This window comes from Capricornis sumatraensis, chromosome 1, assembly GCF_032405125.1.
Source record: "Capricornis sumatraensis isolate serow.1 chromosome 1, serow.2, whole genome shotgun sequence".
Classification (NCBI taxonomy): Eukaryota; Metazoa; Chordata; class Mammalia; order Artiodactyla; family Bovidae; genus Capricornis; species Capricornis sumatraensis.
In genome coordinates, this window is record NC_091069.1 from 170752417 (window position 1) to 170767918 (window position 15502).

General features: G+C 45.9%; 2 protein-coding genes across 4 annotated transcripts in view; both read left to right on the top strand.

The window, feature by feature from the left end:
- The first annotated feature begins 108 nt into the window (after positions 1 to 108).
- ADPRH (ADP-ribosylarginine hydrolase) lies at positions 109 to 10471 on the top strand. The gene is made up of 5 exons (XM_068973255.1): positions 109 to 128; positions 3627 to 3952; positions 5270 to 5630; positions 6828 to 7211; positions 8705 to 10471. Exons 2-5 carry the CDS (start codon positions 3640 to 3642, stop codon positions 8733 to 8735), a joined length of 1089 nt encoding a protein of 362 aa, XP_068829356.1. The 5' UTR covers positions 109 to 128; positions 3627 to 3639; the 3' UTR covers positions 8736 to 10471.
- A 4403-nt stretch (positions 10472 to 14874) lies between these two features.
- PLA1A (phospholipase A1 member A) overlaps positions 14875 to 15502 on the top strand; it is a 41627-nt gene continuing 40999 nt past the window's right edge. For all 3 annotated transcript variants that reach the window (XM_068971602.1, XM_068971594.1, XM_068971609.1), the window contains exon 1: positions 14875 to 14976. In XM_068971602.1, coding sequence (XP_068827703.1) covers positions 14904 to 14976 — 73 coding nt within the window. In that variant the 5' untranslated portion in view covers positions 14875 to 14903. The remainder of the gene's footprint in view (positions 14977 to 15502) is intronic.

Here is a 15502-nt window from a genome sequence, read left to right on the forward strand (position 1 = left end):
GCTCCACCCCGCTTGGTGCTCAGCTCTCGGCTCGCGCCGGGGACCGCGCTGGGCCTCCTCGCACCCTGACTTCCCGGCGCCCGGCCCCGCCCTGGGCTCACGAGCGTGACAGCCCTCCCGGCCAGCAGGTACCCCTCCCCGCGCTAGGCCCCTACAGCCGCGCTCCTCTCCCGGCGGCGACCGGCCCCGCCCGCCCTGCCTTCCCCCACCCTCCCCGCCCGCATCCCGTCCCGTCCCTCGCGCCCCTCTCCCGCGGTGACCTAGGGGCCACCCTCCACCCCTGTCGCGGCTGAACCTGTTCTCCACTCGCCTGTACCCTCCCCCGCTCAAAAAAAAAAAAAAAAGCAAAACCGCAGAAGACTGCCGTGAATCAGCTGCCCAGATCTCCGTTTTGAATGTAAAGTTCGGGGACGAGACTGTCAACTGGAGAAGTGAAGCGTATAAAGAATAACAGCGTTCAGGAAAGCGGGAGGCCACAGCACGGTGTAAAAACTCAAAAGAAAATTTCTTCCAGGGTGAGGTGGTCGTCGCCCACCACCTCCCAGCCTCACTTGAAACCCACAGAAACACATTCGGGTGGAGCCAGGAGGAATTACAGACAGGAAGCTGAGGACTTCAGAAGAGGGTGGTGGTGGTGGTTTAGTCGCTAAGTCGTGTCCGACTCTTGCGATTTCATGAACAGAAGAGCCTGGCAGACTACAGTCCATGAGATTCTCCAGGCAAGAATACTGGAGTGGGTTGCCATTTCCTTCTCCATTAGAAGAGGGCACAGGGGCTTAAAGATCCGTCCTCAGAAGTCTAGAACTAAGCTTGGTCTCGGAAGTTCTCAGCGTAGGATGGGAGCCCAGGTTGCATCTATAGCTCCCCACGACCTCTGCACCCATCCCCGCAATACGATTTACCGTGGGAAAATTGAGGTCCTGGAAGGAGGTAGCTTGTCCATCATCACACACCTGATTCTGAACAGAGCCAGGACTGTTAGCCCAGAACTCCAGTTCCTGAGCATCATTTATAAACATTAAAATATGTAAGTCATTTTTTTACAAATACCGTTTTTGGGCCAGGAAATTCAGCATGATCAGTAACTCGGTAATGGGCTGCTCAGTATGTCCTCACCGTTTTTCTCAGGTGCTTGCCAACCTGCGCCTGCGTTCCCTGGGCTACAGCAGTGCTGCTGGAGCAGGACTCCCTTGGGAAGCCCAAGGATTTGAACTTAACCCTGAGCAAATAGGTTTTAGGTAAGAGGAGGAGAGTAAGACATCTTGGATGGGGAAAGAGCTGGAGCTGAGGAGAGAATGAGCTAGTCCACCGGCATTTCAAAGTGTTTTCCTGGCCTGATAAGTGGAGTGGATGATAGATTGAGGACAGATAGTGCAAGGCTCTGCCGGTGAATGCTACAAGCTGTAGGGGACAGTGGGAAACCAGCACTTTACTGCGGGTTAGGTTGGAGAAGACTCTTGAGAGTCCCTTGGACTGCAAGGAGATCCAACCAGTCGATCCTAAAGGAAATCAGTCCTGAATATTCATTGGAATGTTCATCAATATTCATTGGCCACCTGATGGGAAGAACTGACTCATTGGAAAAGACCCTGATGCTGGGAAAGTTTGAAGGCAGGAGGAGAAGGGGACGACAGGATAAGATGGTTGGATGGCATCACTGACTCAATGGACATGAATTTGAACAAGCTGTGGGAGTTGGCGATGGACAGGGAAGCCTGGCATGCTGCAGGACATGGGGTCGCAATGAGTCAGATATGACTGAGTGACTGAACTGAACTGAACTGAGATTCATGGAGATAGAGCGTTAACTGAGACCCCAAGACTCTACAAGTCAAACATTTAGAAGGAACACAAAATTTAAATACTGCTGTAAAGGAAGATTGTGGGGAGAAAGTACCGTATTCTAGTTCAGTTAATGGAAAAATCATTTCCCCTGGTTGTGTATGAATAATAAAAAATACTCCTTATTATGTGCTAAACACTGTTCTAGGTACTTCATAAAGATTAATTCACTGGAACTTCCCTGGTTAGGGAACTAGATCTCATATGCTGCAACTGAGTTTGCATGCTGCAACTAAAGATTCAGCATGCTGTGACAGAAAGGTCCCAAATGCTCCTGTGGTCATGTATGGATGTGAGAGTTGGACTGTGAAGAAGGCTGAGCGCCGAAGAATTGATGCTTCTGAACTGTGGTGTTGGAGAAGACTCTTGAGAGTCCCTTGGACTGCAAGGAGATCCAACCAGTCCATTCTGAAGATCAACCCTGGGATTTCTTTGGAAGCAATGATGCTAAAGCTGAAGCTCCAGTACTTTGGCCACCTCATGCAAAGAGATGACTCATTGGAAAAGACTCTGATGCTGGAAGGGATTGGGGGCAGGAGAAGAAGGGGACGACCAAGGATGAGATGGCTGGATGGCATCACGGACTCGATGGACGTGAGTCTGAGTGAACTCCGGGAGATGGTGATGGACAGGGAGGCCTGGTGTGCTGCGCTTCATGGGGTTGCAAAGAGTCGGACACGACTGAGCGACTGAACTGAACTGAAGCTCCTTGGTGCTGCAACTAAAAGAACCTGCATGCAGCAACAAAGATGGAAGATCCCACATGCCACAGCCAAGACCTGGCACAGCCAAATAGATATTTTTAAAAAGAATAACTAAAGTTATTTTTTAAGTTAATTCATCTACTACTCATGACAAACCCATGAGGTTATTACTGTTTGTGCCATTGCCTTACAGATATGAACGGTAAGACATAAAGAGGTTGCTCAAGGTAAGTAGGTCTGTGCTGAGGTGAATGGCCCAGAAACAGAAGATTTGGATCCCAGTGTCTCCATCTGTTGCTTGCGTGAAGTTACTCTCTCTGGCCCTCAGTTTTTTTATCTCTGACATGCAGACGGTGATCCAGGCCCTCTGATGAGACTGAACGTGCAGGTGCTTTGCGAACAGTACCTCATGATACCAGTGGAAAGTTAGCATTTACGGAAAGGAAGGATCCATTCCAAGGCCAAATTCAACCAAAAAGAGAAAATGGTTGATTTGCAGAATTTAATGGGCTTGCCACTCACAGAGAGGCAAAGATAGGGTCCTAGTTAGTCTTGCCTAACTTGACAAGACAAGACAAAGTTCTGATCTTGCCTGGGAAATCCCACAGACAGAGGAGACTGGTGGGCTAGTCAAGGCTGAAAAAGACTTGGACACGACTTAGCTTAGTGACTAAACAACAACAACCACACAACAAAATGGGCTTATTCCACTCCCCATAGAGCTGTTGTGAGGATTAAATGATATGCCCTTAATACTGTGCCTGCAAGGAGTGAGTAATCAGTACAATGTGATGTGTGTGCTCAGTCTCTCAGTCGAGTCTTACGCTTTGTGACACTTTGGAGTGTAGCCCACCCAGCTCCTCTGTCCGTGGTATTTCCCAGGCAAGAATACCAGAGTGGGTTACCATTTCCTCCTCCAGTTGATCTTCCGGACCCAAGGATTGAACCTATCTCTTCCATTGGTAGGTGGATTCCTTACCACTAAGTCATCAGGGAAGCCCCAGTAAAATGCTAATAGGGCTATTATTTTTTCTGATTTTTTTTTCTCCCCATCCTCTGTGTGTCTTTATATTCCCCCAGAGACAGCTTCGCCATGTGTGGGGCTCTTATGGAGAGGTATGTGGCAGCCATGGTGCTGAGTGCAGCTGGAGATGCCTTGGGATACTTCAATGGAAAGTGGGAGTTCCTCCAGAATGGGGAGAAAATTCACAGGCAGCTGGCCCAGCTTGGTGGCTTGGATGCCATAGATGTGGAGAGGTGGAGAGTCAGCGATGACACCGTGATGCACCTGGCCACAGCAGAAGCACTCCTGGAAGCCGGCAAAGTCTCAGACTTGACTCACTTGTATTCCCTCCTTGCTAAGCATTACCAGGACTGCATGGGAGACATGGATGGCCGGGCACCAGGTGAGAAAAGCTGGTGGAGATCCTGGGCAGGTGGAGAATTAAAACAGACCCAAGGAAGTCACTTAAAATGTTGATTGGGGTTTAAATATCAAAGATACTAGTTTTTTATTTTTTAATTAGTTACTTTTTTTTTGCCACACCCTGAGCCATGTGGGACCTTAGTTCACTGACCAGGGATCAAACGCATGCCCACTGCATTGCAAAGCAGTCATAACCTCTGGACCACAGGGGAAGTCCTGAGACATTAGTTTTCTTAGTTATGATAAAAATAGAAACAAGCTGAATGTTCTGTCATTTATTTAATTATGGTGACACATCTGCAGCCATTTAAAATTACACAGATAAGTATTTACTGATATGGAAAGATGTTGTATATGAAGTAAAGTAGATTATGAAACACTGTGTATCTTATGAACCCATTCTCATTAAGAGTATGTATGTATATCTGTTGGGAAAGATCTGGGTGATAAGAGTATTTATAGTTTAATATTTTCCTTTCAATTATTTGTAGTTTCTAAGTTTTCTTTAATATCTATGAAGACAATTTTTTTCTTTTTAAAGAAGACTGGAAAAGGTCTTGTAGAGACTCTTTTTCTGGTTCCAGGTCTGCTCACAAGTGGTTCTTGCTCACTTTTTTATAGTTACTTGGCCAACAGCTAATGTGAACAACCTTTCCGCTGGCTCTTGTATTTATGAGCCTGACCTGCCAGAACAAAATACCACAGATTGGCTGGGCTTAAACAACAGATGTCATTTTCTCACTGTTTGGAAAGCTAGAAGCCCGAGAGCAGGGTGTTGGTTTCATTTCTTCTGAAGGAATCCTTTCTCTTTGGCTTGCAGACCATGCTGTGCCCTCTCAGAGCATACACTTCTGGTGTCTTTTTGTGTGTCCAAGTTTCCTCTTCTTATTAGGACACTGATTGATTAGACTGAACTGGGGCCCGTCCTAACATTCTCACTTTAAATTCATCACCTTTGTAAAAGGCCCATCTCCAAATACAGTCACATTCTGAAGTTCTAGGGATTAGTTCTTCAACATATGAATTTTGGGGAATACAGTTCAGCTCATCATCAATACAGTGCAGCTCATAACATTTCCTGATGAAAAGCCCCTCCCACAAACCCAACAGCGTCTAAGTACGCTTGTGTAAGTAAGGCACAGTGCTGACTTGGGGTTTGGAGTTGGGAGCCTTCATCATCACACGTTCTGGCTTTCCCTTTCCACCCAGGAAAGCTGGAGGCAGGGCTTGGTTCTCTCCTCCTGCCAGGCCTTTGCTTCGGTTACCCTGACCCCATTCTCTGCCTGACTCTTCCCAGGGGGTGCCTCAGTGCAGAACGCCATGCTGCTGGAGCCAGACAAAGCCGACGGCTGGAGGATTCCCTTTAACAGTCACGAGGGTGGCTGCGGGGCCGCCATGAGGGCTATGTGCATTGGTCTCCGGTTCCCTCACAGCAGTCAGCTGGACACACTGATCCAGGTGAGCATCGAGAGCGGCCGGATGACCCACCACCACCCCACAGGCTACCTGGGAGCCCTTGTGTCTGCTCTTTTTACAGCCTATGCTGTGAATGGCAAGCCTCCCCAGCAGTGGGGAAGAGGACTGATGGAGGTACTTCCGGAAGCTAAAAAGTACATTGTCCAATCGGGCTACTTTGTGGAGCAGAATCTTCAACACTGGTGAGTTTGCAGGTGCACACTCCTGCTAGAAAATGGTTGAGTCTGTGTGCACACCTGCATGCGTGTGTATGCCTAAAACTCAGCCTTTTAGCAACCATCATCGGTCTCCCATCCAATTTCATCATCCACTGCATCCAGCCCTCTCCCCACCCTCCTGCTAAGGATTCTAAATACAGTCCCAGCTGTGATGGCCACCAAGGAGCCAAGTGAAGACCTCAGTGAGTAGGGCGGCTGCACTGCTTCCCTCATGTGTACGGATCCTGTTCTCCAGAGTTTTGTGGCTCTTCCTTTTCATTCTTTTTTTTTCCTGGACATGCCACACAGCATGTGGGATCTTTGTTCCCCACCCAGGGATTGAACTCGTGCCCTCTGCAGTGGAAGAGCAGTGTCTTAACCACTGGACCGCCAGGGAAAAGTCCCTGTGGCTATTCTTTACTGAGATGAACTTTCCTGATTATTTCCTGGAACTTGTTTTTTCAGTGTTGTCTTGACAAACAAATAATATTGTGAAATCCTTGGTTAAAATGACCTAAAGATAGGTTTTTCCACCAGGTAATTAACAAGTGGTAAGACCACATCTTCCCCTTTTTTGAATTCACTTCACATTGCCTTTCTTAGAATAAAAATGTCCAGAGGCTTTCTACTGAAATCATCTACAGTCATGATGTTCTGAAGTTCCCTCTTAAAAAAAAAAAGTAGCTGTATAAGGAGATGATGTTTTAATTTGGTTGATTGTAGTGATCATTTCATTATGCATATGTATATCAAATCATCATGTCATACACCTTAAATATGTACAATTTTGTTAAGAAAGTAATATAAAATAATAAAATATATGATGACAGATCTGTCATATAAATAAATAAATAAATAAAGTTCACCATTGAAAGTTGACACTTGACCTATTTCTCAACTCAGGAAAAACAAACCTACATTTCTCACCTTTAACTTGCTGTATATCTTCTTTATGCATTAATAGCAACAGATATCAATGCATTATTTATATCACTTCTTAGCAAAAATGTATTGAATGAAGGTCACTTAGCATTCATTTTGATTTTTAATATCATATCATATTGGTTCTAGAGGTTGAAGTCATGTTGGAACTCTCCCTGTTTACATGTCTCTCTGGTACCTTTCCTGATGGCTTTTGACTTTATTTTTTCAATTGACTGAAGTCTTTTTTTCTTCCTACAGGTCTTACTTCCAAGACCAATGGGAAAAGTACCTAAAACTCAGAGGAATTTGGGATGGCAAATCAGCCCCTACCTTCCCCAAGCCCTTTGATGTGAAGGAAAGGGATCAGTTCTACACTTCTGTGAGCTACTCCGGCTGGGGTGGCAGCAGTGGACACGATGCCCCCATGATTGCCTACGATGCCATCCTGGCTGCAGGAGACTCCTGGAAGGAGCTTGCCCACCGAGCATTTTTCCACGGTGGAGACAGTGATTCTACCGCTGCAATTGCTGGCTGTTGGTGGGGAGTGATGTATGGTTTTAAAGGAGTGAGTCCCTCCAACTATGAGAAGCTAGAATACAGAAACCGGCTGCAAGAGACAGCTAGGGCTTTGTATTCTCTTAGGTAATTACCCTAGGGAGAAGTGACATTCATTTCTGGTGGTTTCTCCTCTTGTGTAGTCCCTTTTCTACTGTTTCACTTTTTTCAAAGTCAAGAGTCTTAACCTTGTACTCAGGGAATTTTGAGGTAACAGTCCCTTGGGCACCTGAAACTCAATGTTTCCAAACTTATCCTGTCTTCACCAGCCCTTGCCCCAAATGTACCCCTCTTCCTATCCTGAAGAGTCTATTTCTCAGTTAATGGGATCAGCATTTCCCAAGTTAGAAATCTTATAGCCTCACATTTGGGTTTCCATTTTTACCATCTAATCTTTCACTAAGTTTTTTTTTGTTTGTTTCAGGTTGGGTTCCCAAAAGTGGATTGTAAGACAAAGATATGAGTGCAAGTAGTTTACTTGGGAGGTGATTCCAGGAAGGACTGTTAGGAGAATGGGGAAATGAAACAGGGAAGGGAGAGGAGCCAGGACAAGGTGTGTTGATGAGCAGGTTCCCACTGGAGGCGCTTGAGATGCAGTCCGTCGGGATCCTTTGCGTAAGGCACTCAGAGTTGTCCCACCGTCTTCCATCTGATGTTGGTGGAGGACCACTCCCAGGGGTGCTAACCCCCTGGTGCTTCCTGGCATGCCTCTTATAAAGCCAAACATGAGTGTACTCAGGTTAAGACTCAGAGATGTTCGCAGTGGCAGGCTGTAGGGTGCATGGGAACAGTGAGGTGTGTATGTGGGGGTCCCCACAGCATCTGCTAGATGGTTCTACATCCTGAATATCCTTCAGATCTGTCATTCTTTTACCTTATGGCACCACATATTTTTCAGCTGGATTTCTGCATTGCACACTATTTAAGTCTGAAGAGGTTCTGCTCCTATTAATAGCTGCACCTCTAATTTCCTAGGTATGACACTTGACATGGTGCCAGCTCGTTGTCACCTATTTGACAGTCTTTATTCTCCTCTAGACAGAATCTAGCGTGGTGCCCAGGTGCACAAGAGATGCTTCATCAACATATATCAAATTAATGTTATTTGTTAGCCTCCTGTCTGGTGCCTCTAATTCCAGTACTGCCTTCCACATTGCCCTCCAGAGAGAACTTTACAAATACAGAACAAGTTGATCATACTGTGCTTCTAATCATGTACAGTGAACACTTGCCTTCTGCTTCTACATTTCTGGGTGCTCTTCCTTCTCCTCTTTTACCTTCAAGTTCCAGCTCAAGTAGCATCTCCTTGATGAAAACCCACTCTGACTCTTCAGGCTCTTGGCCTCTCTCTTCAAAACACCCACAGCCTTCTGTCTCCAGCTCTGTCACCATACTGAGCATGTTGTGTGGTGACTGTGGGTCTTCTGAGGACCTTCTGAGGCTCCTTGTAAGGGCTTGTGTCTTACCCTCTTTGTGGTCTTCCTGTCTAGCCTATTGGAGACATTCAGTGTTTACTGTGGAGGTTCATCCATTGGTTTTGATGTGAATGCTTTGAGCATGCACTGTCTCTTATGTTTCAGATACCCTCTACTCCATAACTATCAGGAGTGACCTGTGCTGGCCTGAGAGAGATGGAGGATTTGAGGCTTTAACCAGGCCTGTGTGCTGACTTCAGTGAGACAGAGATCTCAACTCTGTATCTGAAGCAGGACTGCAGCAAAGGCATCAGATTTATCATTCTTTTGTATGTAAAGGGAGAAGAAAATTCCAAAGCTCTTTTTCTGGTTCAAAAACCTCCCATATGTATTTATATATTTCAGAAAACAGATGTGTTTTAAATAATGAAACTAGTACAGTAAATTCTTCAGCAGGACAATCAGAAATTGCAGACTTTCAGGGGTGGGGATTTACCATTTACAGAACATGGTAATAACCTCTTAAATGCAGGTGTCTTAAATCCATGTGCACAAGAAGACTGCTCTGTAGAAATATTTTGAAGACAGTTTTAGAATAATAGAAAACAGTTAGTAAATACATATTTACACAGGATTCTTGAACAGAAGATTAAGATGGAGACTTTTATGACTGTTTTTCAATTTCCCACTTGATAAAAAGTGTCAGTATAGTTCAGAATAGTGTGTACTTTTCTGCAGCTGTAGGGAAAAAGGAGACTTTTGTTCCCTGTCTTTCTGGGGTTTCTCTTACCAGTAGTCAGGAGAGCTTGCAGTATGTATTTATTTGGCTGCACCAGGTCTTGCAGCCTGTGGATCGTTACTTGTGGCATGCAAACTCTTAGTTGTGGCGTATGGGAGCTGTTGCTTGACCAGGGATCAAACCCAGGCCCCCTGCACTGGGGGCAGAGTCTTAGCCACTGGACCACCAGGGAAGTCCCCTGCCTGCAGTTTTAGGGTGGAGCACTAGAATTCAGTGAGCACTGACCAAGCGGCAAAACTGAGATGCTTAAACCTTGTAGTATAGAAAAGGGAAGAAGAGCATTTTAGCATTTTAGTGGATTCTGAGGCATGACCTGTTTTACCTCTATAACTGGTTTGATGAATTGTCTGAATTTAGTGGAAGCAAACATGGAATGATTTTCTTTTTCTCCAGCCACTGCCTTCGTATAAGCTGCTTTTCCTGCTCCTTAGTGTCTTTTTAGTTTTGTTAAAACTGCTTTCCCTGCTCCTAAGTGTCATCTTTTTAGTTTTGTGTGGAGAGTGGGGTGGTGAAGGGTATTAAAAACCCAATCCAGTCCAGATTTTTTTTTAAATTTCAGCTTTACCGAGATATGAATGAATGTAAAATTGTAAGATACTTAAAGTGTACATTGTGGTGATTTAATATACATATACACAGTGAAAGGTTTCCCTTCATCTCGTTAATGAGTGTATCTATCACCTCACATGTTTACCTTTTTTTGGTGAGAACATTTAAGTTCTCTCCTAGTTAATTTCAATTTCACAATATAGTGTTATCAACCATGGTCACCATGTTTTCCATCAGATATTCAGACCTTATTCATCATAAAAGTTTATACCCTTTTACCAACCTCCCCTTATTTCCCTCAACACCACTGCCCCCTAATCAGCCCCTGGCAACCACTTTTCTACTCTCTGTTTCTATTAATATGGATTTGACTTTTTTTTTTTTAAGATTCCACATATAAGTGATATCATGTAATATTTGTCTTCCTCTCTCTGGCTTATTTTAGTTAGCATAATGCCCTAAGGTCCACTGATACCGTCGCAAACATCAGGATTTCCTTCTTTCGCATAGCCGAATAGTATTCTATATAATGTATGTACTGCGTCCTCTTTATCCGTTCATCAGTTGACAGATACTTAAGTTGTTTCCTTATCTTGACTATTATGAATAAAGCTGCAGTGAACATGGGCCACAGATACCTCTTTGATGCCGTTTTCATTTCCTTTGGATATATACCCAGAAGTAGCAAACCCCAACCAGTTTGATCAGTTCTAACACTTTAAAGTCATGTCCTCCTTCCTGCCCACCACAGTCAGTCCTGAGCCCAGAGGGCTTAGAGGAGAAAAGGGGACATGGATGCCGCTCTCATTCCTCGCCTTCCTCTTTCGGGGTTCCCTGTCTCCACTGTTGCCCTAGACCACCCTCACCAGGGGAGCCCTGAGGGAAAAGAGTCAGCTTCTCTCCAGAAGGTTCTCCTCACCCTTCCTGGTCACAGCAGAGGGGTGCAGGCTGTGTCCCCCCGGCCCCCTGCTGCTCTCTAGACTCCGCCCATCCCTCTCCAATAGGACAGATCTGGAGGCCGGGGAGGTTGCCCACCTTCGTGTGGTCGCCCTCACTCTCAGCCGGTAGCCCCCCCTCACTCACTTGTGAAGCAGAGCACCGCCTTCCTCCCCTTACAGGAAGGAAGGGGAAACCCGTAGAACTTAAGGATTCTCGCGATTTCTCCTTCAAACCGCTGATTTCCTGCAGAGGAAAGTGGGGAAGGGAGGTCTCCTAGAGCAGTTCAGCTGCCTCCCATTAAGTCCTCAGGGATTTGTCCTTCCAGTCTCCTTAGAATGTGGTGATGGAAGTATGTGCATGTGGGGAAGGGGGTCACGGCAGAGGAAGAGGGTGGGGACTTAGCATTTTTTGTTAGTTACACTTCAGCTGCGATTGGAGACGAGAGCGAGCATCTCTTTAAGAGCCTGTTCTATTTGCTCTGCAAATTCTCACTCTTCACAGCAGGCGCAATTCAGAATGAGATCAGACTTTCAGATTCCTTTTTCTCAAAACCACCTCTCCAAACTTGACTCTCTGTTGACAGCTTTGCTTCCTATTTCCCTGAGAAAATAGAAGCAGTCAGAAGAGAACAACTGTCGCACCCATCACCTCTGCCTCTGCCCACCCACACCTGGGCTCTGCCTTCTCTCCCGACCTGTGAATGTTGGGGTGTGTGTGTGTGTGTGTGTGTGTGTGTGTGTGTGTGTGTAAAAGAGGGAGAGAGAGAGAGGAGGAAGAACCAGAATGAACAGAGGAAAGAGATAACAGACTTAATTATATGCATAATGTTAGAATAAATTGAGAAGATGACCTGAACCACAGTATGAACTTCTCATGCTAATCAAGTTAATATGTGTGTCCTGGAAAAGAGAAAAGATCATGAGTAACGTTACAGGGATTAATGGTATTTTTGACCTGCTAAATGATGGCACTTCACTTGCTTTGTTACCTGATGGCTAGATGTTCTCTAGAAGTCTTGGCAATATGTGCTTTTTAACCTGCAAAATTAGCATTGGTCTCATCTCTGGGCTTCTTCAACCACTATTCTCCATTCTCAGCGGAGAATGAAATATTCTCCATTTCCTTGTCTGTCTCCACCCCTGCAGAGCAAGTTAATGTGTATCTTTGTAAAACAGCCAGAGCTCCTGGGAGCATGATTTCAGTCAGCCATCCCCATGGATCACTTCCTCAAGGAATGGGGTCAAATTAAGGAGCAGGGGTCATCCAGACACCATAGAGGGGGCAGCCTTGCCTTCGTTTTCTCATCCTTGGGGTTTGGGTTTGAGGAAACTGACACCTAGGGAGTTGGTGAGACCTTCCTTTGGGGAAGGAAAGACAAGAGCAGGAAGAAAGCTGCTAAGCGATGAGATGAGCTGGGGCTTAAACCCAGGTCTGCTTGTCTTCAGTTGTACCACACCCTAATTATTTGCTATGATTAAAAAGTGTTTCCTTAATCAAAGCCAGAATGAAGCCCAAGAGTGAGATGTTGGTGGCAGCAGCTGGTGCTCTCTCTTCACCTTCCTACAGCTATGAGGTGGCGTCAAAAGGGAAGTGAGTGGTGGGTTTGAGATGCGCGTTGGGCTTTTGTACTTCTTAATTTTAAAAAAAATCATACGCGTGCAGAACTATTAAAAACCACACTTGAAAAAATTGTGACCTCATTTCGTAGTCATAAACAGGTGAGGCCCAGAATTAATTAAATTTATTAATTAAATAAAATTTATTTTATATTAGTGTGTTAGTTTATATTCCCCCCACTTCCAACCCAACCCCTAAACTGAAGGCCTGGGATCCTGAAGGAAGATGAGGAAGCTGGGTGTCTGAGTTGGGAACAGGCAAGCAGGAAAGGCTGGAAGGGATTCCGTGGATTCCAGGGGTTGAAGCCTATAATTTCCTCTCTTTCTCTCTTCCCTTCCACCCCTCATCTCTTCCTCCCCTCTCTTTCTCTCAAAACAAGTGTTTAATGAACACCTCCTATGTGCCCGGCAATGTTCTAGGTAGCAAGCACACAGCAGGGAGCCTGAGCGATGAGCGCTGGATATTGAACCCAGCATCCTCAATCTGTCATTTGCCTCCCCGTGTTCCCAGATCATAGGCAAGTAAAACCATCTGATTCCACTCTAAGAGGCCTCCACGTGGTCTCAAGATCAGGCCCCTTCCCACGGCCCTTCTCTAAATAAGCATGCCCTGCAGAGTACCACGCCTCCCCACCCCCTCCCCTTAGCAAATACTGAGCACTGGCTGAGTGGCAGGCGCTGTGCCAGGTGCTTGGGGACACCTCAATGAACAAAAGAGACCAGAATTTTGCCTTCTGAAGGCTGATATTCTCCCTGAGGGAGACGGGCCATATACACTGATTAGAAGCTGGTCCCCACCAGTGTCTCCTGTAGAAAAATCTCTATCCTCACCTTCTAAAACATGTTGCTTCACTTTCCAGGGGTACCCCGCTTTCTTGGCGCCCTGAAACAGTGCTTCTAGGCCACCGGTCTCTGTGAGCGTTGGTTTCCTCACTGGTCACATGGAGACGGCCTTGGTAAGAATTAACAGAAGACTAGTGGCTCTGGCATGAGAACTGCAGAGTCCTGGGCACAGCCCCAGAGGGTCTCAGTCAGCGTGTCTGGGTTGGGCCCAGAGTCTGCCCTCGGTCCCTGGGGTGATTCTGAGCAATTTCCTGAGCAGTCCTCTTTCTTCACAGATGCCAGCCCTCCATCACCTGCAGGGTCTCAGGGTTCTCCCTGCCGTCTTCTATTCACAAATGTTACCCCTGATGAGTCTCTTGCACATCTAGTCCCAACCTGGCTTCTCTTCTCTGAGGACCTAGAGCTCTACACCTGGCTTGGTCTCTGACACCAGTCGTGCCCTGTCTGCTGCCACTCTGCTTCCCGATGGTTGCAGTGCCTGAGCGGTGGGATCACACACAGGAGGGAAAGCGAAGGCTGGCCCTTCCAAAATCATTTTATTCCCGTCTTGGGTGGCCCTAGCACAGCCTGTTGGTGCAGTGGTTGGTGCAGCCTGTTGGTGCAGAGGTTCAGGGCATGGCCTCTGGTGCTAGCTTGTCCTGCTTCAAATCTCAACTCTGCATGAGCTTGTGCAGGGTATAAGCCCTCTGTGCCCTGAAGCTATAGATAGATAGTAGTCACCTCACAGAACTGTGGTCTGGAACGTTCCGTGCTGCCCTGTTGGCGGGTTCTCATCCTCACAGCAGCGTGCTGCAGTTTCAGGAGTGCTGGGCAAGCCCCGTGCCTCCCCTTTCCCTGAGCTGTCCGGAGCGAGCACTCTGTGGCTTCTGCTGCTCCTCTGGATGAAGAGGCCAAGCGGTACACTGGAAACACCCTGGTTCCAGGCCAGCTCTGCCACTTCCAGCAGCACCATCTCCTCTCCATAGGTCATTTTCTTCCTCTATTTCTTGGTTCCTTTATCTGTGAATTTAAGAAGCTGAACATCTCTTCTTAGAGGTTGGACTTACTTGTAGCCTCAAGATTCTATTAAGAATAGTACTCTCAGAGGCCAGTTTCATCTTCTTTCATTCTTTCTGGTAAATGTACACTAAACACATACTGTTGACTCAGCTCTGTGCTGGACACTGGGGACTGAAAAATGAAAACAGAAGGTCTTTGCCCTCAAGCTGTGCAGAGTCCTTCTAGGGGAATAAACATATCCACAGATGACTCCAGGACAATGAGGGTTTGTGATTGCTTAGAGATGAAAGACTTCTGCCTTGGGTTTTACTAACATTTTATAATGAGAAGTGGGAGAGGTGCAGGAAATTGTTTCCTGATGTTTGGTTCAGAGAGGAAGGACAATGTGTTTCAATGTCCCTTACCTTAAAAAAAAAAAAAAAAAGACTATTTATTTTCATTGAGAAGAAACAGAAGAACTGGGTAAGTTAAACAAAGAGGGAGAGTTTTCTTTTACAGGTCATGAGGCCAGTTAATGATTAGTGAGACCCAAGTGGGTGTTTGGTGAGAGGCTGGGTTATGCGATCTCTTTGTCATTAGAGGTCAGTTCTACACCAGCTCTGAGACTTCCAGCTCAGTGATGCCCCCAGACTTCTGGGAGAGATGCTTCTGGTTGTGGGGTCTCCTTTTGTGGCTCAGTGTTGGAAGTACAGGTAAGTTGGGGGCCAGGTCCTTGGGTGAAACTTCTTTCAGTCAATAATTCTGTTTTTTTCATGCCATCTATTTATGCAGCACTAACCTTTGGAAGGTCCCCTGTAAGTCCTCTCCAGAGATGAATTTAAAAGAGGGAGGAAAAAACCTTCAATCATAAGGGGAATGACGGCACGCCCTTAAGTCATAAAAACTAAACTTCTAGCTGTTTTACTCATTTTTCTAAAATCTACATTACTCCTTTTGACCTTGCGCAAGACAAGAAGAGTTTAAGGAAATAAATGCAATTAACTCCAAAATATGATTCATTTCCACATTATACATACTCACTGTTCCAAGATGTATTTAATTTTAAAATCAAAATTTTCCAAACTAACAACAGTTTTGTCACTGAGATTGTTAGAGGTTTTTTCTAATCTTGCTGACCCAACTCAAGTTCAGGTTTGTCATCCCTCCTGGTAGGACTATGATAATTAGTCTGTTAAGTCACAGATGACCTGCAACCTTTAGCATAATTTCCCTCCGATG

Bases quoted from the DNA above. Each gene is read 5' to 3' on its own strand.
- ADPRH (XM_068973255.1), top strand. From the start codon at position 3,640: ATGTGTGGGGCTCTTATGGAGAGGTATGTGGCAGCCATGGTGCTGAGT. The intron at 3,953-5,269 runs GTGAGAAAAGCT...GACTCTTCCCAG, and splicing joins CATGGATGGCCGGGCACCAG to GGGGTGCCTCAGTGCAGAAC. The intron at 7,212-8,704 runs GTAATTACCCTA...CTTATGTTTCAG, and splicing joins AGGGCTTTGTATTCTCTTAG to ATACCCTCTACTCCATAACT.